Source organism: Dinoponera quadriceps, unplaced genomic scaffold (assembly GCF_001313825.1).
Source record: "Dinoponera quadriceps isolate SergipeBrazil2010 unplaced genomic scaffold, ASM131382v1 scaffold113, whole genome shotgun sequence".
NCBI lineage: Eukaryota > Metazoa > Arthropoda > Insecta > Hymenoptera > Formicidae > Dinoponera > Dinoponera quadriceps.
This window is the reverse complement of record NW_014554899.1, coordinates 3470228-3493247: the sequence shown is the minus strand read 5'-3', so window position 1 is coordinate 3493247 and position 23020 is coordinate 3470228. Positions and strand designations below refer to the sequence as shown.

General features: G+C 41.4%; 4 protein-coding genes across 7 annotated transcripts; 3 read left to right on the top strand and 1 right to left on the bottom strand.

The window, feature by feature from the left end:
- The first annotated feature begins 113 nt into the window (after positions 1 to 113).
- Positions 114 to 2484, top strand: LOC106742594 (TNF receptor-associated factor 6). 2 transcript variants are annotated; one of them, XM_014615715.1, is made up of 6 exons: positions 114 to 643; positions 727 to 786; positions 975 to 1099; positions 1176 to 1384; positions 1467 to 1578; positions 1650 to 2484. In XM_014615715.1, the coding sequence occupies exons 1-6, from the start codon at positions 641 to 643 to the stop codon at positions 2248 to 2250; spliced, it is 1110 nt and encodes a 369-aa protein (XP_014471201.1). In that variant the 5' UTR covers positions 114 to 640; the 3' UTR covers positions 2251 to 2484. The 2 variants fall into 2 exon arrangements, with proteins under 2 accessions (XP_014471201.1, XP_014471200.1); XM_014615714.1 differs by having other exon boundaries at positions 1464 to 1578.
- Positions 2485 to 4850: 2366 nt separating this feature from the next.
- LOC106742596 (polyprenol reductase-like) lies at positions 4851 to 5646 on the top strand. Its single transcript, XM_014615719.1, has 2 exons — positions 4851 to 5218; positions 5287 to 5646. Exons 1-2 carry the CDS (start codon positions 5003 to 5005, stop codon positions 5377 to 5379), a joined length of 309 nt encoding a protein of 102 aa, XP_014471205.1. The 5' UTR covers positions 4851 to 5002; the 3' UTR covers positions 5380 to 5646.
- Positions 5647 to 5716: 70 nt separating this feature from the next.
- Positions 5717 to 8225, bottom strand: LOC106742595 (tumor suppressor candidate 3). Of its 2 annotated transcripts, none has more exons than XM_014615718.1 (8): positions 7791 to 8225; positions 7521 to 7699; positions 7322 to 7439; positions 6903 to 7043; positions 6637 to 6777; positions 6419 to 6569; positions 6147 to 6312; positions 5717 to 5982 (listed from the first exon to the last, which is right to left on the bottom strand). In XM_014615718.1, the coding sequence occupies exons 1-8, from the start codon at positions 7872 to 7874 to the stop codon at positions 5973 to 5975; spliced, it is 990 nt and encodes a 329-aa protein (XP_014471204.1). In that variant the 5' UTR covers positions 7875 to 8225; the 3' UTR covers positions 5717 to 5972. The 2 variants fall into 2 exon arrangements, with proteins under 2 accessions (XP_014471204.1, XP_014471203.1); XM_014615717.1 differs by having other exon boundaries at positions 5717 to 5958; positions 7791 to 8223.
- Positions 8226 to 8450: 225 nt separating this feature from the next.
- On the top strand, positions 8451 to 17304 carry LOC106742474 (hyaluronan mediated motility receptor-like). 2 transcript variants are annotated; one of them, XM_014615431.1, is made up of 15 exons: positions 8451 to 8825; positions 10946 to 11118; positions 11990 to 12286; positions 12417 to 12641; positions 12722 to 13189; positions 13287 to 13469; positions 13926 to 14126; positions 14383 to 14577; positions 14654 to 14787; positions 14867 to 15239; positions 15368 to 15589; positions 15685 to 15753; positions 15926 to 16032; positions 16111 to 16264; positions 16787 to 17304. In XM_014615431.1, exons 1-15 carry the CDS (start codon positions 8780 to 8782, stop codon positions 16958 to 16960), a joined length of 3021 nt encoding a protein of 1006 aa, XP_014470917.1. In that variant the 5' UTR covers positions 8451 to 8779; the 3' UTR covers positions 16961 to 17304. The 2 variants fall into 2 exon arrangements, with proteins under 2 accessions (XP_014470917.1, XP_014470916.1); XM_014615430.1 differs by having other exon boundaries at positions 13926 to 14141.
- Positions 17305 to 23020: the final 5716 nt, after the last annotated feature.

Below are 23020 nucleotides of genomic sequence, written 5' to 3'. Positions count from 1 at the left end.
CAGGAACTTGACAGTTTATATATCTGACCATGTGAAATCGGCTATTTTTAAACGTTTTCAGGGAAGTGGGCTATAATATGATTGGAAGGAAAGTAGCAAAGGGAGAGGTACGTTCTGAAAGGGGGTCTTAAGCATACGAGAGGAAAATAAGAGTGGATATAAATTACGAGCGATACCACACACATGTTCATACAATGAGAATAGAGACACATGTGTGGTATCGCTCGTCATTTATATCCACTCTTATTTTCCTCTCGTATTCTTACGACCCCCTTTCAAGCGTTCTATTGTTCTGTGACGCTTTCTTCTTTTGCCAAATTAGAACGTGTGAAACCTATAGACAGAGAAACGAAAAGAATGTTGTAACAGAAGCCACGAAATTCAAATAGATCTTACTTAATGAACAACTATTGCCCCGATTTTTCACTCGGAATTATCGTCTCTCATCATCATCTGTAGGATCTTTAACGTTTCTCGGCTCTTGTACGCGAGACGACGATTGGTCTCGCTGTCTTCATCACGAGGCCACATGGTAAGAAGTTAACAATTCTACAAGAATTCGTATCCTTTGTATGTACGCGACGAGAAAATGACTCATCGCGCGTAATTACGTCATCCAGATCATGATCATCATACGTCCATGGTGAGTCATACTTTCAAATTATAATCGTCCGACTGTTCGACACTTGGTGCATATCGATGGTTTAACAATGGCCGTTATTGTAGATTATGGAAGAACCGAGCAGCGCGACTGTGTCTGCTAAGGCCGCCGAGGAGAATGGAAATGTGAGTATTCCTCGTCTGTGTGCGATTTGTGTCGATCGAGAGATCTTGACTTTGTCATTTGACGCGACAAAACTAATTTCCACCATTAACACTCACACTCTTGCACGACTCAGCATTCGCTTTGAGTTTCGTACTAATCGGACTGACTGTCGGACTTGTAAATCCATTTGCAATTTCGTTGCGCGCAGTGTGGTGAAAGCGAGAACCTAGAGCCTAGATTCGAGTGTCCCATTTGTCTAACATGGCTACGCGATCCGGTTTTAACATCCTGCGGACATAAGTTCTGTTCACAGTGCATATACACTTGGCTTCAGTAAGTCTCACCTTTTATTTTAGTCGACGTCCCATCGTAGCACATTAAGCATTAAATCGTTCATATTGATTGTCAGGAAGAACGGTGCTTGTTGCCCTGTCGACAGTCGACCGTTGAAGTCTGAAAATGATCTCTTCAGAGATCTTTACACCAGCAGGGAGATATCCCAGCAACGTACGAACTGTCCCTATCAGCAATTCGGCTGTCAAGTGGGATTGTCACCTGTGGACATGGAAACGCACATTAGTCAGTGCACTTATAAGAGAAATCTTTCCGAGTCTCAAGGTATATTTTCTTCATACGATCGAAGATATGAATGATCTGTACCCTTCATTGAATGTACCCTTACGATTGCTGTATATAGCAGGTACCACCACTGCTATGTCAGCGGAGTCGAAATTGTGGGACCCACCTCCCAAGAAAGAGACGCAGGTTTCCGAAAGGGAAGGACCCCCTCCTAATTGGGAACTGTTGATGAAGTATACCGCCTATTCCAAATTATGCCGGAATACTTGTCGAGACAAGGATTGACACGGAATTCTATTTTCAGAAACCTGTACGAAAGATTAGTGATTTTAGAGCAGGAAAATCGCGAGCTCATTATAACGGTTTCTAATCAGAAAAAGCAATTAACTGCACTGCAAACGTCGATCAGCTTTAATCAGGAAGAGACGTGCTTACGAAATTGCAACGGGGTTTACGTGTGGAGGTTGAAGTCCTTCCAAGAGAAACTCACGACCATGATGAGCGATCCTCTAAAGATGTTTTACAGTCCCGGCTTTTACACGAGTTCGAACGGATATAAGATCTGCGCTAGGATCAACGTGTCCTCCAGGGACTCGAATTATCTCTCATTGCTCTTGCATATTATGAAGTCGGAGAACGACGACGCCCTCGATTGGCCGTTCAACGGCACGATGTGCTTCGTGTTGGTACATCCGCGTGATTCCGGGAAGAACATACGCGAAATGACATTGTCAAGGCCGGATCTCGAGGCGTTTCGCAGGCCAACATGCGAATTGAATAAACGTAGCTTCGGTTACATCGAATTCGTGCGCTTGAACGACGTGATGGATTTCGTGCAACACGACAGTTTGGTTTTTCGAATAGAGGTTCGCGCGTACGATAAATTTAACACTTCACCGATATGAGTGATCCGGGTCGACACACTACACTCAGATGATACCGTCCTAATTGAACCGTGCAATCGTATCTGTGCGACGCGAGTGATCGAGATTATATTAATTCCACTTTATTTCTTTACACTTGTGAAATTAGTATTAAATCACTTGTTCCTTATTTTTAAATACTATACTCAAACTGTTTGCACATACATATAGACACACTACAAATATTTTTCAGATAATAAATTATCTTTACTGTAACACGTGTTGCCTACATTATATAATTTGGCTCAAAGTGAGAGCTGATTATGCTATTTCTTTCCCGATATCCTAGATATAGCATTGGAATACTTTATGAGTACTCTGTGAGTATTTTTCTTAAGAATATTTGTATACTCATAGAACCTAGCCAACACCGACTAATAATGACACAACATCAATTATAATTATTATTACATAACATATTTACAACAACAATTATAACATCAGTTATAATTTCCCATTCATACGCTTTTCATGGTATTTTACTGCGTTTGTAATTATTTAAAGTTGGTTCGTAAACTTTATTGTATTTTTCATCTATAAACAGAGAAAGTAATTTCATGTTATTATTTGCTTCTTTTACCCATTTTGTATATTAATCAGATGAAAAATGAGCAAAACAGGGTATAAGGTTGGACCCGACCCCAACCTTACCATTAGAAAATTAAACACAGATGATTGCAGTGAAGAATCGATAGGCTTATTTTGTAATTTTTAACGGCAGAATGTTATCGTTACGTTATCGTAGCGCAGATAAATCATATGATAATGAAGCGGTGCATCAGCAACGTAATGATAACAATACTGTCGCTAAAAGCTATAAAATAGAGGTATAAGAGCCTTAACCTTTTCGCTACGGAGCGCTTGTGAAAAAATGTGATCGCTGTGAACGGAGCGCATTACTGAGTAGTTGACACTGAGGTACAGAATGCTACGAAGTAGAAGTCGTTTCTTGTTCTCTAAATTTTACAATGATATTTATTATATTTAGTAATATCATTTTACTTTCTAAAATATAAAAATTTATAATCATAATTTATTTTTTTAATTTAATAATAATTTAATTTATTATTAATTAATAATTTAATTTATTTTTTCTTGTCGGTGGTGTTTTATTTCATGATAGTCAACTGTTTGAGGCATGCAGCGTTGCCAGATACTCGATTAACAAAAGTATCTCATGTAAAGTATGAAATAAAAATATATATGGTATGAACGTATATGTACGCTCTTCGTACCTCAGCGCTCACTTTTCCAGAGCGTATATATATGCTCTTCGTATATGAATGGTCATTTTTCGAGGGCGTATATATACGCCCGTCGGAGCGAAAGGGTTAAACTTACATTGCGACTGCCAATATTGAAAATCTATAGTTCAGGTATATTATAAATTTTCGGTAACAGACCGCTATGTTGTCACATAAAAGTAAAGAGTTATATCATTACATGTACGTGTAAGATGAATTCTTGGTAGTGGTGCAACATATTTCACGCTTATAAATCTCGTTTGCTTAGAGAATGTTCATAAATTTTAGTAAATGTAGATTACAGACAATTAATTTGTTTTGTTGTACGTATACATTGTTTCTGAAAAGAATATTTTTATACGTTGTGCAACATTTTGAATAAATGGTCACGATAAGGAAATGTTTTCATGCTGCGACGCAAAGATATGAATATTCGCTGAAGGAAATTCTGTTTCATTCCAGTGACCTAGATCGTGGAGAAAGCTATACACTGAAACACGCTTTACTTTGTACTGTTCAGTCGGCTTCCGAACGTTACAGGAAAGATTGAGAAATGCAAATAAACATCATACGTTATCTTTTCATTTTCAACGCAGTTGTGACGGGAGGATGGGGATTGTTAATTAATTACATGGAACCTTATTTGCCGATATGGTTGACGCGTCCTTATCGTTACGGCAAATATAGTTCGAAAGTTCATCATGCCTTAGTGGCAAAGTGCGAAGTACCCAAAAGGTAAGTTAACATTTAAATACATATGTTTTTTAAAGATGAAAATATATAGTTATATGTACGATCGTCAAAGATACTTCATATCACAAATGAAGAAACAAAAGTTTGTATTTTCACGTTTTGATAATAAAACTTGACATTTTTCAATTTTCAGATGGTTTAAACATTTTTACATTTTCGCCGCGCCGGCATCGACGGTTACACTTTGTTTCATATTTTATAAACATTTCTATGACGGGAAAATACCTGAAGTTATATTAATATTATTAGATACATTATTTGGAGCATCCAGAAAACCTTTAGGTATGCTGTTTTCTTTGATCAAAGCACTATTATTAATATTCTGTGTTCAGAATTATAATAATGTAAATAATATAGACATATGAATGATTGACATTTTATTTCTTTTAGTACCAGCAGAAAACGTAATCGTAGCTATTATTTTATTATACGTACAATGTTGGAAAAGACTGTACGAAACAACCTGTGTCAGTATATTTAGCGATCAGAAAATACATGTGTTCCCGTATTTAATTGGATATATACATTATTTAGGAACACTCCTATGTTTGATAGGCGAATCCGAAGGATTTGTTAGAGGTACGTCTTGAAAATTTGCAAACTTTTGATTATACTATCCTTTTCTCTTGTTCCCAATATATGATTTTTTTCATGCAGATTCTTACACGAATAGACCCTGGAATCCATTGACAATCACCACACTTGTTTCTGCGTTCATATTTCTATGGGCCTCGTATATGCAACTTCACAGTAATTTTATTCTCGCGAAGCTGCGTAAGAATAAAGACGGTGCTGTTGTGTCTTACAGTCATAATGTGCCATTTCATGGATTGTTCGAATATATATCAAATCCGTTGCAATTCACAGAGATACTGATGTATTTCATGTTATCTCTAATCCTCTGGCGAGCTTCTACTTATCATTACGTCACTTTTTGGGTTGCAGTGAATCAGGTAAGTAATTTCATATTTATTTTATTTTCTCTCCTGGATTAGCAAAAATATGAATGACTTCTTTGTAGGCTGAGGCCGCGTATTTGTCTCATCAGTGGTATCATACAACTTTCAAAGATTACCCCAAAAAGAGAAAAACTTTAATTCCTTTTATCTGGTAGGGCAGATTATCAAATATAGAAATATACCAAATGACTAGTTTCGTATATTATAATGATTATAAAGCGAATCATAGCGACTTATCATCTATATGTTCAAAGCTAATCAATATAACCACATTTCCGATATTTACTGCAAATGTTGAAAATCCATAATGTATGTAACATAAACTATAAATTTCCAATACTGACAGTGAATATCGGAATACTATCTATGACTCCGTATTTGGACGGGCATTTATACATATAAAAATAATAAGTCGTAAAAATATAAAGCAGTTAAAAAATTGCTATCGTATTTTGTTCATTCTTGCGGTGTTGGTTTATATATTTTGTGATATATTATTATTTTTTTTATTGAAGAAGAATCATTGTAAAGATGGATTATTTTACATACATACATTGTAATAAAGAGATGAAAATTAAGATAAATTTGTAACAATATAACATTTTATCCTTGGTTCGTAAAAAAATGTTCCTAGTTCGACTCTAATTTCACATCAAATTGCAAAGGTCTCAGGTTCTTTAATGGAGATCGTGTGAAAATACTTTCCTACATGAATTAGTTATTTGAACAGTAAGCTGAAACACAAAAATTATTCCTCCCTGGAATACGATGATAAATGTTCTTATAAATGTACCAACACGAAGCATGATGACACTATTAAAATTTTGCTGGATTTTCACAATTTCAACAATATCATCATGCTTCGGATAAGAAATACTTGTGTGTATATTAATTTATTATAGATAAAATTTCAAACACGTACCTATATGGGTAGCCTTGAGCTTTGTTCCTGAATATTGACAAGAGAAGACTAAAGAAAATTGCAACTAACGCCAAGCCTATCACAGCAAATATCCTACGCTTCTTAACATCACCTTTACGAGCTGCAGCTTCGGTCATTAAAATCATACCTAACACCACTGCTCCATCTTTTTCACATTAAATTAAGGATAATACATGAAATATTATTCTGTTTTCTATGTCTCTGACTTCTTTTTTCATGTAAAATAATTTCTAAATACGGCAAAAGGATACTTAAAACCATAACAATATAGGTTTCTAATACAAACTGTCCTTGAGAAGATCCATGAATATAAGCTACATTTCCACTCTGTGATTTGTGAATGAAAGGTGGTCCCCTAATATGATTCCACATTTGTCCAGAAATCATAGTTAATGCGAAGAACTGCAAATGAATGACATAATTTCACTTGTTCAGAAGGCTACAATAAAAGTGTCCGAAGAAAACATACCAAAGCACCGAGTCCCCAAATGGTCCTATTATAGATAAAGTCCAAGTTGTTACGTCTGAGATACAGAAAACCTCCTATGAGAACTAGCAGCATTACTACCGCTATTGTGCCAGAATAATTTGGTGGTCTAAATACCCTGATCTATAATTAACAATAAAAGATGTCATGAAAGCATAAATACATAAATATCAGTACAATTGTGACATAGCTACGTCATAATACATGTAATACAACCGCATTACAATGCTACAAAAGTTTTGCGTTACCTGAATATCTGTACGCTCACTAATCCATTTTGCTATTGCTTCTGCGGCAAATCCTACTCTCTGGATATCAATAGTATCGGCAGGCTTTGGCTTGCCCTTCGGTGGAAAGTGCATGTACACAGGCGCAGTATTTAACCTCATCTGCAACAATATGTTTTAACGAGTCTGTTGGAAACTATCATGATGTGAAATTTAAATTTAATTCAACATTTTGTCATTTAGACGGTGTGAAATGCTATCATAAGAGACCCTGTAAGGAAAGGTTAAGGGAAAGAATATAAGTAGAAGAAATTAAATACTGCATGTCCGCTGGCCTTAGATAAAGGATAAAGAAAATTAAACTTTACTGAGAGAGAAAATGTGTTTCCACATAAATTGTATATCTATATGTCATATTTTTATGAATATTTTTTTCTCACCAACTGAAATACATCAGATCCCTCGTCAAAATCGATAGAGACAAAGAACAGCTTGTTGGAATATACTTGGGAATACCGAAATGAATTGGCTACTATCGTAAACTCATCGTTGGCATGTCTGAAACAGCAATAAACTGTTGCGTAAATATGCGCTTTCTGCAGCGTTTCTTTGTTGAAGTATCAATATCTGTAGGTTTACCTGCAAATCTGACATTGCCTCTGAGGTGCCATGGCGGTAAACATAACTATGACAGAGTAATTCCTCGGAGTGGCTTTGATGTACTGTTTAAATTTCGGCCCGTTGAATTTCAGCACCGATCTTTTCACAGCCATTTCCATCAATTGTTGCACGCGCTCCGCCAAGGAGGAGCCTTGATTCTGCGAAAATAATGACATTTGTCGAGAGGAAGACACGGAGGAAACAATCTGTCTGCTCAGCGATGAACGAAGTACCGCGAGAGATCCTTACGTTTTTCGTCCTATACTGACAGGCGACATAGCTTAAGCATAAGATGGAAAAGAGCAGGAATGTAACGTAGAGCTTGTACTTCATCGCGAACGGCTTCGAGGAGGGGTGATATGCCGAGGGAGAAATTTGAAGATCCAGCAGGAGGAAAACAACTCTCTTACCGGCGACGCATCAGCGGTCACTGGTAATCGTGCAGACAATATCGCGCTGCTTCCTATTGGTCTGCTCGATACAACGTGGCATTTGACGTGCCACTGTTATTTCGAGTACGCGCTACGCCTGCGATATATCTCGAAAGCTGCGAAGAGCAAGGAACTCGTCATCTCGCGCGTCGCACCGGTCGAAAATAAAATATTCCCCCGACTTATCACCGAATCGCGCTATTTGTGTATACGCGAAAAGAAGGGACGCCTGACCGGCCGTCGGGTCGTATTACTCGAAAGCAAATGGCCGTCCGGCCCGTCGTTGACTCGTACCACGGCTGCGAGTTCTCGTCGAAGATGGTGGCGGCCCGTGGCGGAGATCCCGCAGAAACCGAGATTGCGTAAGAAAGACGGAGAGAGCGCCAGCGTCGCGGAGGATCGCGGGGAGGACGGAGACGGAGGCGTCAGATGGGAGCCGTTGTGTCAGCGACTCGCGCGATTGGCTGTTCACGCAATGTGCACACGCGAATCGGCGCACGCGGCCGTCGGGTAACCGTCGTTTTAAATCGAAATATAACCGATGCGGAGCAAGAGCTCGAGGCGGTTGTGCAGGCGTGCAGTGTTGGACGTGCGGTCGTGCGGCTTTCGGTTCGCGGGTTTCTTCGGGAGTAAACGGGGCGCAGAGGTCGCGGAGGGTGGACGACGGAGGAGAATTCGAACGGAGGAACGTGGTGCCAACCGGTCGTCGTCGGGATCCTCTCATCTCCGCGCGGCTTGTTGACGTTTCTCGCTCGCGGAGTCAACCGTGTTCCGGTATTCTTGAAAGTGCTGAGACACGGCGGCGACATGTCCTTCTCCAAGGCGAAGATACAACGCTTCAATGAGATCGGAAGTAAGTCGGTTCTCGTTAACACGACGAGAGAGAGAGAGAGGGAGACCTGTTGCGTTGCACCGGCTCGGTTGATTAATTCCGCTCCCGGTACTCTCGTCTGCTCTCTACACGCCTGCAACGGGACCCGGGGGTCAATCGGTCGGAGGTCGTCAATAGACGGGACAGTTGGCACGATATACACGACGCGTTGGCGGGAAAATCCTCCAACGGCGAATCACGGTTTGACACAAACATGCGACTTCCACCGTCCGATTCTCTCTGCTATTTTTGCTCCGCGATAATCTCGACACTCGGAAACCAAATCCACGTTCCAGCGGCTTCGGTCTATCGATCATCGCGAGCTTTATTTCTGCATATTTGCATGCCAAACCTTACCGGAATTGTGACTGAAATTGTGATGTATATTGTGATCTTCAGCGATGTATTTCATATATACACGTTACTAAGGATTACAGCACATAATTTCAGTCATAATTCCGGTATAGTCCTGTATCACAGAATTTTGCGGCAATTTTTACTACAATATTTTCCTCGTGTTGCGTCATACGACTATGACGTGTTTCGCATCTTTGCCAAATAAGGAATGTAATAATTGCAGGCCTCGTTTATATATTTTCTCGTATTTAATCACTCATATGTAATCACTCGTATAATGCTCGTATTCGTAATCGGATCTCATATTTAAGGTTGCTTTAAGGGGATCCTGGAGTCGTCCTGTTTTGCTGCAAATTCCTTAGTACTGTACTCGTTGCTGGTTGCTGTACGGTTGATTTCATTGGAAAACCGAAAAAGTTATTTAATTTGTTAATTTTTTCATTCTCCGAACAAAGTCAACCGTTAACGTGTATAATTATGCAAAAAAATTGTCAATTCTGTGCAGTCAGTAACAAGTTTAGTACTGAGGAATTTTTCATTAAAACAGGGCTACTCCAGAATCCCCTTAAATTCATTTTCGACTGCTTTGTAGCAAATTAATGAGCCGTACAGTATCTGTGGATGAATTTAAGATGACTTTAAATGTAAGGTTCGACTATGAACACCGGCGAAAGGTACAATTTTCACAACTGCGTCGGATAATAATTTGCACGTGCTTCACGTATCTGCGAAATTTTTCGATAAAGCAGCTTGATACACGCGACGTGCAAACATGAAAAGAAGAAGAAAATATTTGTTTACATTGCTCACGTCTCGTATTTTAACTGATTACGACGTCAATGAGTTGCTCTGATAACGCCGGGCGTATTCCCGCTCCACACGTCCGCCGATCCATCTGGTCGCGTTGGCCTCCCGATTCGCACTCGTTATTCTTCTTCCTTCCTCTGTTTACTCGTCGTGGTATCTCCGCCGCGTACGGACGTTCAAGAGGCGAGAGAAAGAGAGAGAGAGAGAGAGACAGGCGATATCGTATTTTACTCCTTATTCCTCATATCTTATCCTTATATATCGCCGCGTTGCGGGGCCCTTTAAATTTTATATATTGATCCCTGCGGGGAAAGGAGAAGCGCGAAATAAAAAGAGGAGGAGGACGTTTTACCCCACGAGGACGACGAGAAGAACGACGGATGGGGTGGCCGGGAACGTTGCCGACTACACCTGGTTATTCCACGACCCTATAGAGATGTGTCCCCTGTGTTCAGAACAGCTGTCTCCCCATTTGCGCCCGCTCCCCGTGTATGGTAGGACGCGCGCCAAAAGGAAGTCCATTTGGCCCCGCCGTTCCTTCCCCCCCCCCTTGTCTCCTTTGTCTTCCCCCCTTTATCTCCGTCCTCGCGCAATCGATCGATTGCGCGCGATATGTATTATTTAAGAATAGGCGTCGATGTCTGCGTTTAAATAGCTTCCGCGATTTCCGACGGAGATGACGTGTTTCTACGAAAGCCTACATTCAGCAGAACGTTTATTTTTGCGATTGTCGGAAGTTTTCCTTACCCGAGATTGAATTGTTCATTGTTGAATGATTGAATTGTTTATTGTTCTCTTGGATCCGGAGGAATAATCCAATGTCAACGCATAAAATTTCCAACAGTTGTAAGATAAACGTTCTGCTGAACGCGCTCGTTATTGTTCTTCTTTCATTTTATGAGGAAAAAACGCGCGCACACGAAGGTTTTTCTTTTCAGGCGAGGCTCCTCCGCCAGGCGCTTATGATCCAAAATTTGATAATAAAGTGAGGGGACTCGTGATCGAAAAATCCGACAGATTCTTGGAAGCTAAGAGCGTGTGCAGCGCGGAATGTAACGCATCGGTGTCCGGGAAGAGCCTTGGAGTCATCTCGATCCCCTCCTTTCGCACGGTAAGAATTGTAACTGATTTGTACCGGGAATGCTCGGTATAAAAATTGCCATTTATTTATTTATCCATCCGTATATTTACGGAAAATTTACTAATCAACACATAGCATTTTGCAACGCGATCGTTCGCGTTATTTCCTTCTCGTTATTTAACATTTTACGTCACTGTACGCATTTCGAGTTGTGCAAAGTCAAACAATAGCATGGCACATTTTGCTATTGTAGCTCTCCACTAAAACAGATTTAATATGGCTCCTTTTTCGAGATTTTCGTATCGAAATAGTTATTCGATAATTCAATAATTCAAATTGAGTTTCTGTTCATTTTGTAGAAACTGCTCTTCTGACAGTTTATATCTACCTTCTGAATAAATCAGTATCTACATTAAAAAATACACTCATATATATATATATATATTTATGATTGTTTCTCCTAAGAGAAAGTTTATTTTGAATAAATATATAAGTTTGTAACAAAGCACTATGTTTAAAGAAAAACTAATTTTTTTAATCTATTCTAAATCTATTCCTTGCTCCTCTTCGACCCATTATATTGTATCATCATATTCATTTATAAATAACGTCCTGAGCAAATAAATATTCATCATAATTATTTCACATCTTTGAATTTAGAATCGATTAAATCACGTCGTTACGTTTCCAATTAAAAATATTAATTATTAACAAAGTTATTGTACAAAATGAAATGGAAGGCTATAATATCACCTTCTCCCCTATCAAATGATGCGAAGCAATGCGAAGCTTATGAGAACACGCGAGATTTTCGGAAATGTGGTCGTCGAATGTCGTCGAGATGCATCGTTACGAACTAAATCGAATATTAAATCACACTTGATCGTATTTTTACATACAGCCTCAGATGCCTCGGAAACGGTTGGGTGGGAAATTGACAGGAGTGGTTTCTTGTAAGGCCAAAGGCAAGTTCGAATCGACTGATTTGATTCGAAGTCAAAGCATGAAATACGAGTCCGCCCAGCACCTCGCGGACCTTCAAGTGGAATGTTCAAACAAGGATAAGACTATACAGGAGCAGGAGAAATATATCGAGGAAATGAAGGAAGATGTGATGAAATTGCTGCTCGAAGTAGAGGAGTTGAGCAAAAAGCAGATCGAGACGGAGGAGAAGCATACCAAGGATATAGAAACAATGGTTAATACATTTCTTTACTCTCTTTTGTCTAAATAGAAATTTCTAAGCGGAAGCTACTTCTGATATCGACCGAGCGTCGTCGCCAAGTTTCCCGTTGTATTTTTAATCCTTCTTTCCCCGACTTTTGCAGGCCGAGCTGCAACAAGAAGTACTGAATAATCGCGACAAGAAACACGAAGGAGAAATGCGGATACTTCGCTTGCAATTATTGGAAGTGTCCGAGGAGAGGGAGCGCGAATTCTCGGCGCGAAAGACAATCGAGTCGGAACTTCGAAATCGCGCGACCGAACTGTCGAAAAAAATAACCACACTGGAAGTTGGATTATGCGCCAAAAAGAAGCAGAAAAAATTGCGGGTGAGTTGAACTGTCTTCGCTCGAAAAGCGTGACGTAGATCACCGTGCTGGAATCACGTGTCTCTTTCTCTTTGCAACAGATCGCGGAACTGGAGATGCGCATCGCGGAACTTCTGAATACACTCGAGATGGAGCATGATCGCCATGACACCGAAATTGAATCATTGAGCGAGGAAAAACGCCAGCTCGATGTGTGTGTCATGGACTTAACGCAGGAGTGCTCTAATCTCGAGGCTAAATTGGAGAAGCGACAGAACGTTATCCTGCGACTTCAGAGTCAATTGTCCACTCTGCAGTGCGAATTAGACGAGCTTAAGGCCGAATACGAGAAGTTAGCTGACGAATCGATCAAGCGAATTTCCGATCTCACCGACAAACATGAGAAAGAAATTGAATCTCTGCGGGATAACTTCGCCAAAGAGAGAGAAGAATTGCTAATCTCGAACGAGACGCTCAAATCGTACGTGAAAGAGAAGGTGCACGAAGTAGAAGAGACAAATGCTTTCCTTACGGAAGAATTGGAGGACGTTCAGAGACTTTACAAAGATGTGCGTATAGTCCACGTGTATTTTACGCGTTCATTACTATGAACGTCTTGTTCAATCATGCGATTATTCACGAAATCTTTTTTTATTCACGCTTCAGGTGTCTCAGCGTTTGTACGAGGCTCAGAAAGAGCTGGAGCTCTCGAACAGTAAGCATGCTCTTATGGTGGAGAAATATAAGAAAGATTTGGATGACATGAGGAATCAGCATGCCGAAGAGAAATCCAAACTGGAGCAATTATTGGAAGATACCAAAGAAGAGTACTTGAAGGAACTGGAAAATGTACGTGGTGATCCAAGATCACTCATCGTTACTTCAATAATAGCGAACATTTTTGACGATAATATATTTAAAGACTCTCAAGAAATGCAATCATGAAAGAAAAAAAAAAGGATAGCTCTCTAAGAGCCAAACGTTGATTATTATTTGCGATAAACATTTAATAATGTAGCAACATATTTAAAATTAAAAACATATGTTTCGGTTATATCGTTTCGACCTTATTCGCGTGATTGATATCAATTTAAATACAAAAGATTAAAATAGTAAAACTAAACGTACAAATATAAAAATATGTCGTTAAATTAATATTAATGTGATGTTATGGTCGATCAATAATCTTTCAGTCTTGACGGTCTTGCCTATTGCTTAGCGGACAATTATGACGGTCCAACCTCACTTTTCTGACTTTCACGATTATTTTTAACGCGTTCGTTAAACGCACATCGCTTTACGCAGGTTTCAATGGCGCGGGATAAGGAGTTGGACTATTTGAAGCAAGCATCCGAGAGAAAGATGAAGGAGGAGAAAAAACGGATGACGGAACATGCCCAGAAAATGATCGATAACGCGAAGGTCGTTACGAGGGAAACTTTAGCGGCGTGTCGTGCCGAGAGCGAAGAACGGGTGAAAAGAGCAATCGTTGAATGCGACGCGAAAGTAAGCGGGTCACACGTGCGTAAAATGCCAAACATCACTGACTGATTGCTCGTTTTCCTCTAACACTTGCGTGAAAACACATCTGGGGGAATCTTGCGGGAAACGGAGTGCTGCGCCCTTCTTCCTCCTCAGTAGACGTTGCCACTTTTTCGCTTTTCTCTGATTCGCTTTCTGTGATGTTTGAGAACATTTCTCGCTTTCCGCTATCACGGTTCAAGGTGTTCCTGCGGCATACTAAAGTGGGGAGGGGTTTTAGGTCAACGCCATGATTAGGGAGGCGCGAAACACCGTGGAGGAGGAGATGAGACTTGCTGCCGAAAGATACAAAGCGTGTCTGGCCCGTATGGAAACGGAGCGTACTGCATTAGATGAGAAACTTTCGCAGAGGGACGCCGAAATCACCAAGCTCTCCGCGACGCTCGAGGAGCTGAGATCGTCCGCGGAAACTCAGGTGACGGTCGTGACGTCAGAATTGATGGCACCACATGTAACGCGATGTTGTGACACGATGAATTTGTGACTTTCAGGAGAGCTTTAGTCAAAGTTTGCAGGCCGAGTTAGATAAAGCGGAAGCCGAATTAGCGGAGAAGAAGGAGGAATTGAGAGCTCTGAAAGATCACATCAGGACGGAAGCGGCCGAAATGGTCTCCAGAAGGAAGAGGTCGGTATCGGCGATTGACTTTTCGTCCGTTTCGTCTTATCGGGCGATCATCCATGATGGAATACTTGGAAATGTTTAGGTTTGAGGTGATAATGGCCGAAAATCAGGCGTCCGTCGTCGCACTCACCAATCGCCTGGCGCAGAGCAACGCTGAAGTGGAGAGACTGCAACATGAACTGGAACGCGGTGAAGACTGTATACGCGAGCACAAGGATCTACTTAGTACGATGCGCAATAACTCGCAATTGGTGAACGAACAAGTGCACGTGTTCATGGAGGAGCTGGACGCGCAGAGGGGAATGGTAGACCAGCTAGAGGCCGGCAGTCTCTCCGAATTCGAGGCGATCAAACCCATCTTCGAGGTGAAAATCGAAAATCTGAAACGCGTAGCAGCGGAGGAAATTGCGCGACTTCAGAACGATTGCGAGAAGAAGTCGCTTCAAAACGACGAGGTAATTTTCTACGCTCGCGTTCAGTTCGGGAATTGCACTCCGTGATTTGCGAAAATATTAAGAGTTCCTTATTATTTTTTTTTTTCTAAAAACGAATTTACGATAAGCCTGTTATATTTTAATTGCAGATGAAAAAACAACTCGGCGAAATGGCTAATAATCTTAATCAGGCGCAAGGACTGCTGCTCACATTGGAGGAGCGAAATGATGCGCAAGCGGTCAACGTTTCACGATTGGAGCTGACGAATAGCAAGCTCAAGGAGCAATTAAGGAGCCAAGAAAAAACGCTAGAAGAAAATAACCAATTACTTCAAGTTCGAGCAACGCAGTGTAAGAACTCCATAGATGAGGTATGTGTGCTTAAATGTAACATCGAAAAGATAAGTCAGAGTGTGAATCTACTAACACAATGTGTATCTATTAACCATATACGGAATATTTATAGATGAATTCTCGTGTACGAGAGCTTTCTAAGAAAGTCGAGCTGCTCGAAAATGATAAGAAATATGCGGAAGTATGTACAATTTCTGACAAAATTATATATACTGTAATAATGGTAATAAAATTCGAATTTGTCTATCAGTATTAACGATTTTTTTTTTTTAATATCTGTATTAAATATCAACACTCATAACGATTAAACTTCGGGCATGAACAGTGTTTAGAAATAAAATATCTCGTTACAGAAAGTCGCCCTGTTATTAAAGGAGGAGCAAAGTAAGTGGGAAACTTTGGAGAATGCGCTTAAGCAACAACTCCAGGAGGAGAGGGCGCGACGAGAAGAGGCTGAAGAGTGCGTTTTGATTAGCACAAAAAACGATTCTTGATTATAATTTGAGAAAGAAAAAAATGTGTATTATTTTCTTTACAGGGAAGCCAAGAAAATCGCAGAACTCAGCAGCCGCCTCAAAAGGGATTTCGAGGAAATCAGCGGAAAGTATGCAGATATGATCGGCCATCAGAACCCTAAGCAAAGAATCAAGCATGTAGCTCAGCTAAAAGATAAGATCTACCAATTGGAACAGGTGCGTTGGCTCGTCGTTCTGCTTTTTGCTGTTTCATTATATTATGTGTGGGACATTTTAATGACATTACGTCTGTGTTACTATTAAGAACAAACAAAAACGCTACGCGTACGCGATATTGTTTGCAAGCACGAGTACCATGCAAATTATTGTTCGACACGAACGATTGTCAAATATCATGCCGATCATTATTCAGTTTCAACGGGAACTACCTGTTGATGTACTGTTTAATTACCATATTCTATATAATATATGTAAAGAAATAATATATGTATATAGTAATAATCAGTTACATATTATTTCTTCGAGTACTTATTAGTTTTGTTGAAAGAAATAAATGTTTTTGCCTCGAAGCATATCCTACATTGTTTTTATTTGTCCAAACGCAGCACATGATACTGAACCATGTTACAAACGTTACAACGTTTGTAAATAACTGCATGTTACGTGATATTGTTCGTGCTTTCGCATCTGTATCCACCGTCGGAATTTCTGATTGAAACGCTAATGATTTCTTTTTAGGAATTGTCCACCAAGATCCGATTAGTTGAACAGCAACAAAAGACCATAGAAAAATTAAAAGCGGAGGAAAAGCGATCTCATTGGAAAGGCAAGGAGAACATCGGGATACATTCAACCCCCATTTCTTCGCCGCATAAGACACTGACGACGCCGTTAAGGAGTCGGAACGATTAATCTTAACTAGTATTTAAGATTTATCGCTAAGCAACAGAATTAAGATTAATTGATCTAACTTCTTACGGTGTCAACCTAGGCTACAAGTATTCGATTCAATGCGTGCGCGAATAATATGCCGAGGAAAACCCGGGAGAACATTCGTCGGACGGTTTAATATTAATGCTATTCATATATCGTTGAAAAATAAGAAAAAGGGAATTATATGACGTCGGAATATGTATATTTTTTTTTATAAGAGTTATAAATATTGTTAATACCTACTGTTAATTTTTCGCCATTATGTGTTTCAAACTTAGATTAAATTGACCATAATTCGTTTCTGCCGCGGCACGTTCTTAGGATTATGCAAAAACGTATATTTAAAGGATTTTATTATATTACGATATACATATATATAGCATTCTTTTTAGAAATATTGTACGAAGTATTAATAAAAGAATGTGCTACGACGCACTTTGCATATCACAGCACTGTCTTTCGAGAAAAGTCCTACCCAGAGTCAATGTTGATCCGATAAAAAATTCTCTCACGAGGGAGGCATGGTCAGCTCCGAGTGTACCGAAGACCGTCGGAAACACACCAAAGTACATAAGATTAAATTATTCCAACGAGACGCCGAATAAATTCTTCCTCAACTCGCCGGTCCGTTCGAACTGTAGAAGCGAATAATTTCTACAAAGCCGGATCTCGAAAGCGCGCGCGCGCGCGCGTGTGTGTGTGTGTGTGTGTAATAGCAAGTATATTAATTACACATGTATCAGTGACATCGTTTCGAAAGAGATTACAACCGGACCAGTTGGAATTATCGACGACTCATTCATGTGATTAGATTTTATTATGCTCGGCCATGCGCTGGGATTCGCAGCATAACCCATATTATACATTCTATCCGTGGCGGGCTCTTGACACCGGTAATCACAGTGCTCCGTGGGTATATCACCTCTTTGAACTTCCTCCCTAAGGTCAATAGGCACATGAATTTTAAACATCGTCGACAACCACCACGATCTAATTAGTTTCCGTCTTATCAACATCCCGTCTATTTATCATTAATAACGGCCGCCCTCTCGCAGTAAAACGGCGTTTCCGCGGTCCTCGCGATGTGCAGACCGAACTTAAATAGCTCGATCCTTGTGACAAAACCCGGCGCGCGGAACGTAATTTGCGGTCGAGTCGGAAACTTTCGCCGAGCGAATTCGCCGCGTTATCGCGTATAATTTTGGATTTTATGCTTTGTGTGATCCCGTCACGCCGGATTAGCGCTCCGACGTGCTCGACATATTGAGAAGAATTTAAATGAACATAATAACACGATCTTAATTTTCAAATGCAAAGCATACCTAACGACCTGCATTTATTAACCCCTTTATGTCCGCGCAGCTGATTTTTATGAATTTGGATACCTCGGTAACGATCTCTCCCCTCCGCTCCCCCCTCGGCCGAGAGAGATCAAGGAGCGAATCTGATTAATGCTAATAGCGATGTCGCTTGTATATCAGAGCCGCGTTAATAACTGTTTTCTACATTTCGTCATTGTAGTTAGTGGAACGAATGGGGGCGAATGAAACCAAATTGCTGAGCACGATTTTTAAATACGATCTCTCCGACTCCGACATGCAATCTCACTTAAGCGCGTAAAGAAAATTTACACGCCATGTTTGCCTTTGTTAAAATAACAATCGATATTTTGATATCGACAACTTTTTCTTTAATTTTAGTCTCTTAATTTTTTGATATCTGACGGATTTTATATTACTGAAATAAAAGAAGGATAAAATGTCTCATAGAACACGTGAAATGGGAATTCTAAGGAAAATTATGAAAAGTGTGAGACGAGAGAATAATAAATCGTGAAAAGGAAACAAAATAAAAAGTACACGTCAAAATTTCGATTTTTACCAAATAATTCGAAGCAATGGATAAAATAGGGGACATGTATCATGCGCGGAATCCGAGACAGTTCGCGAGGAAACCTCGAGAAAGCGCTGGTATCCACATATCGGAAGCTTATGCGACGTTGCACGCTAATGCATTTTTAGATCGACAACACGCATTTGATCGAACTCGCGTTAACTTTGCGAATTCGTAATCGTCGAGCACAGTAAAGTTTAATATAAGCTATAATAAAGTTTTGTCACGTAGATGATCGAAAATATATTGATATCGGCGCTGTGAATATTTACACGCACATTGATTCTATGCGATATTTTTGCGAGCGAAGCTTACGGGAGAAGCTCCGCGTAAATACTCATCGCTTCGATATAAATTATAATTTGCACAGAATGCCCTGTAATTGTAATGTGCAATATTTTAATAGCGCGCATGCTGCTTGTAATCGGAGAATTGAAAGTTCTGGCACGAAAATGTTCAGGGGTCACAATAGTTTCCGAGGCGTTTCCGAGCAATCGAGCAATCCTTCGCTGATATTGCGTAGATTTCGTAATTACGGGCCTGTAATTAGCAAACACGCGTAGCGATCTGTCGTCCATTATTCACTTGCGCTCGGCTCGGCTCATACTGACGTTTAGAGCCCAGCTGATTTGCTTTCCGCTCACCTATAAAATAAGCACCACGCACGCTGTAGCAATTAGCTGAGATCAATTACGGATACTAATTATGGACCACGTCCGACTCTTTTCTAACAATAAGTCTTTAAGTTTCAAACGACCCAAAATAACGGGTTTCAGATACATCGAAGCGCGCAAACGACGAAGTATCTTTCCTTAAGTTTCAAACGATCCAAAATAACGGGTTTCAGATACATCGAAGCGCGCAAACGATGAAGTATCTTTCTCCCTGCATAATTTCACTTAGATTTCGAAGGATTTTTTTTATCTCTTCATTCGAGAATTAGTTATAAAAATATATCGACGTTCAAAACTCAGCGACGGACGTTGATCTTTCTTGATGTTGGCGCCAAGCAGGAATCGAAAATCGCAAAGTTGCCCGGGTAATCCGTTCGCGAACCCTTCTCCGTCCAGGATCCTCGAAGAAAGAGAGGAAGAAAGAAAGAAAGAAATCGATGGCGTTCGTCGAGTGAGGTCGCTTTCACAATTGACTCTATTTTGCGTCTCACATTCGAGCATGCGCGCGCGCTCGTTCGCGAAAGAAGGGCTCTCTCGGTTTATACATCGTCCTCGCCGAGCGACACGCACCCCTGCAGCGCGAAAGGGGCGAGGAGGTGAAGGAGCAGGTGCGGGGAAGGGGGAGAGGAAAAGGAGTAGCGGCGGAGTCGGGCTTCTCGATTGGTCGTCGCTGCAAGGATCTCGGCTGCAGAAAAATTACCGGTTATTGCTGCGTGTACGGTACACGCGCTTACGACGGTATGCAGGGCTGACCTTTAAGGGGAGGTCGGGGATTGACGTGGAGCGCGAGCCGCCGGAAGGGATTTGAGCGTGAGAGAGCTTTCCCCGTGCTACCGATAATTACCCCCCAATGGTCAGCAGCGGCGGGAAAGCGGGTCTCTCTCTCTCGCCGCCTTTGGACCTACCGGGTTCCTGCATTCCCGGTTCTCCGCATTAAGCCGAACGGATTAACGGATACGTCGAATCTCCTGCTGTCGTGTTACTTCCACCCTCCGCGTCGACAGCGCGACGTTGTATGTAAGCGAGCGCCGTGCGTCTATTCGCGCGTTCATTTCCACGACAGATCTAATTTGCCCGAGAGAGGAGGAGAGGGGCGAAGGGGAGAGGCGTCTCTGGTCGATTTCGATCCGGGTCTCGTCTCCTTTCAGGATCAACGATACCCGACCCCGGGCATCTTCTGCTATGGTCGCCTACGAGATTCCGGAGCATGACACGCCGAAGCGCTCGCCTTTCCCTCGATTGTACTTAAAATTCGGAGCCCCGGCGATGTCACCCGCGCGTCGGATCACTATTGAAACTGAATGTAAAATCGACCGATACTAAGATTAATTGAGGGGATTTGCATCCCCTTCGACGAAATACGGATATTTTTCTGCAAAGAACGATAAAATGGAGGAATTTCTGCCTAGAAAAATGTTCCTATGTTCCTATGTTTCTTACGCTTATTAAATTCGCTATTGACTTTAGCATCCCCTTCATAATCGAAAGTATAATAATAAGTACAGGACTTAATGTATACTTGAAATGTTCACAACAGCAAGGTCACAATCAAATGCTCCCTTGGATCCACGGCAACATCCTACTTATCCCCTCGCTGTTTATTTTCCGCTGTTTACATTAGTAACCGATCCTTTTATCGCCGATGGCCTTTTCTTCGCTGTTCAATTATCGCGTGAATCCGGCGCGAAGACTTATCCCGATGTTATTCCTCGAACTTTCTACCGCACTATCAACACCGCACATCACGGAAAACGATGGTTTGATGATCGCGATTGCAGCAAGTCTAACATTTGCTATCGCTCTGCATGCGGGGAAGGATCGAGCGAGCAGCGAATGCTGCGTGATTCCTGCTCCATATTAAGCACACAGTCCTGCGAATGCAAAGGAGATCCGAGTAATCCCGCACGTGTGACGCTGTAATTAAATATTTGTGCGACGCCATGAGGCGGAGAGGGAAGAAGAGGAGGAGGAGGAAAGAGAGGTAGCGGCGGTGGTGGAGAAGGAGGCTCCCGGCATAAGTTTGTGTGCCGTCTAATTAAAGAGGCAATTAACTTAATCGCATTGCGCTCGTTCGTTACGGACGCATCCGCCGAGATTCAAGCACTCTTCCCATGCCGTTCGGAAGTTGCGCGAATTTCGCATGGGATCACCGCGAGAAGTGGCGCGAAGCCCACGGATTTCTGTAGATATTAATAAATGTACCGCCGCGCACGCGGGTGGTATCGACCTAACCGAACTTGTGAGAAAGCGGGCCTGATTATATCGAACGTGCTCCTCAGTTATTTCCGCAACTATTGTGCCCCGAGCGTATCGATTATGCGGAACTGTACAACGTATAAGACTTCTTCTCGTTCCGTCTCTGCCTAATCTATCCTCTTCAATTAGACCCCTCCCGCCGTTGACGCTTGAAACCGCGAGAGAACAGATTTTATTACTTCATAAACGGACGGATAATAGAGGGAAACAACAACTCTCGGGAACTGATCATACTCGTCACGCGCCACGTTTCGTACATTTTTCCGTGAAAATCGCTGGAGTGCGTTGAAGGTGTGCAAATCGTCCGTATTCGACTCGAATCGGTGAACTAACCGAATAAATTTCAAACGGAAACCTATGTAAATAAAGTAACTCGCGAACAGTGCAGCTCGAGCCCGACTGTATAACGTCCATTGTCACTGTTTATCATTGTTACCGTCGCTATTTGTCGGCGTTACGTATAGCTGGATTCGTTAAGTGTGTTTTTGGCCGCATTCCCAATGCGGATTTTTACATTTCGATCTTGCGAATTAGCATCCAAGCGATACCGAAACGACGGAATATCGGCGACGCGCACGCCCGTTTCATAACAGGCAATCAAAAAGCAGGATATGTCCACATCGGAGATTAACGGTAAAACACGGACGGTGTTCTGTAAATTTGTATTTTGCGGAATACGCGCTTCCTCCGGCGAGCCCCCTGAATCTTTTCGTCCGCCGACACGTGATATCGGACGTGAATCGCGCGTGAAACGTCGAATTCAACCTCGGCGATTTTCAGGTCAGATTAATTGTACGTTGAATCGCAATCATTTCCGTTGTATTCCAAAAATCAGTCATATTTAATACCAACGTTCTTCCCGCACGCGTTGTCTCGTGCCTGCGATGTTTAATACCGGTAATTATTTTCCTCGCATTAACCCAGCTGTTTCCGAATCGTCGGCTTTATTAATATTAACCGTTTCCGTAACGCTATTCCAAAATCGATAGTGATACATCGATAGCCGATTTCCGAGATCATTTACATCCCGCTGAATCCGATACGAAAATTCGACTTGGAAAACAGACAGAGATAATGGATATCTTTGTAATAAACGCATTATTTCAACACGACACGTGATCATATCGATCGCCCCGTGCGCGCAAGACAGAAGGAGAGAGAAAGAAAGGAAGACGGTCGTTGCGAAAACGTGGAGACGGAAAACCCGAAACCGTCG

What these genes read in the sequence shown, in the direction of transcription:
- LOC106742594 (XM_014615714.1), top strand. An exon ending in CCGCCGAGGAGAATGGAAAT is followed by an intron (nt 787 to 974) that starts GTGAGTATTCCT and finishes CGTTGCGCGCAG; the next exon opens with TGTGGTGAAAGCGAGAACCT. An exon ending in AATTGGGAACTGTTGATGAA is followed by an intron (nt 1,579 to 1,649) that starts GTATACCGCCTA and finishes TTCTATTTTCAG; the next exon opens with AAACCTGTACGAAAGATTAG.
- LOC106742596 (XM_014615719.1), top strand. Translation starts at nt 5,003, where the DNA reads ATGCAACTTCACAGTAATTTTATTCTCGCGAAGCTGCGTAAGAATAAA. An exon ending in TTTGGGTTGCAGTGAATCAG is followed by an intron (nt 5,219 to 5,286) that starts GTAAGTAATTTC and finishes ACTTCTTTGTAG; the next exon opens with GCTGAGGCCGCGTATTTGTC.
- LOC106742595 (XM_014615717.1), bottom strand. Translation starts at nt 7,874, where the DNA reads ATGAAGTACAAGCTCTACGTTACATTCCTGCTCTTTTCCATCTTATGC. An exon ending in AGGCAATGTCAGATTTGCAG is followed by an intron (nt 7,440 to 7,520) that starts GTAAACCTACAG and finishes TTGCTGTTTCAG; the next exon opens with ACATGCCAACGATGAGTTTA. An exon ending in CTATATTGTTATGGTTTTAA is followed by an intron (nt 6,313 to 6,418) that starts GTATCCTTTTGC and finishes AATGTGAAAAAG; the next exon opens with ATGGAGCAGTGGTGTTAGGT.
- LOC106742474 (XM_014615430.1), top strand. Translation starts at nt 8,780, where the DNA reads ATGTCCTTCTCCAAGGCGAAGATACAACGCTTCAATGAGATCGGAA. An exon ending in ACGCTTCAATGAGATCGGAA is followed by an intron (nt 8,826 to 10,945) that starts GTAAGTCGGTTC and finishes TTTTCTTTTCAG; the next exon opens with GCGAGGCTCCTCCGCCAGGC. An exon ending in AGTCGCTTCAAAACGACGAG is followed by an intron (nt 15,240 to 15,367) that starts GTAATTTTCTAC and finishes TTTTAATTGCAG; the next exon opens with ATGAAAAAACAACTCGGCGA.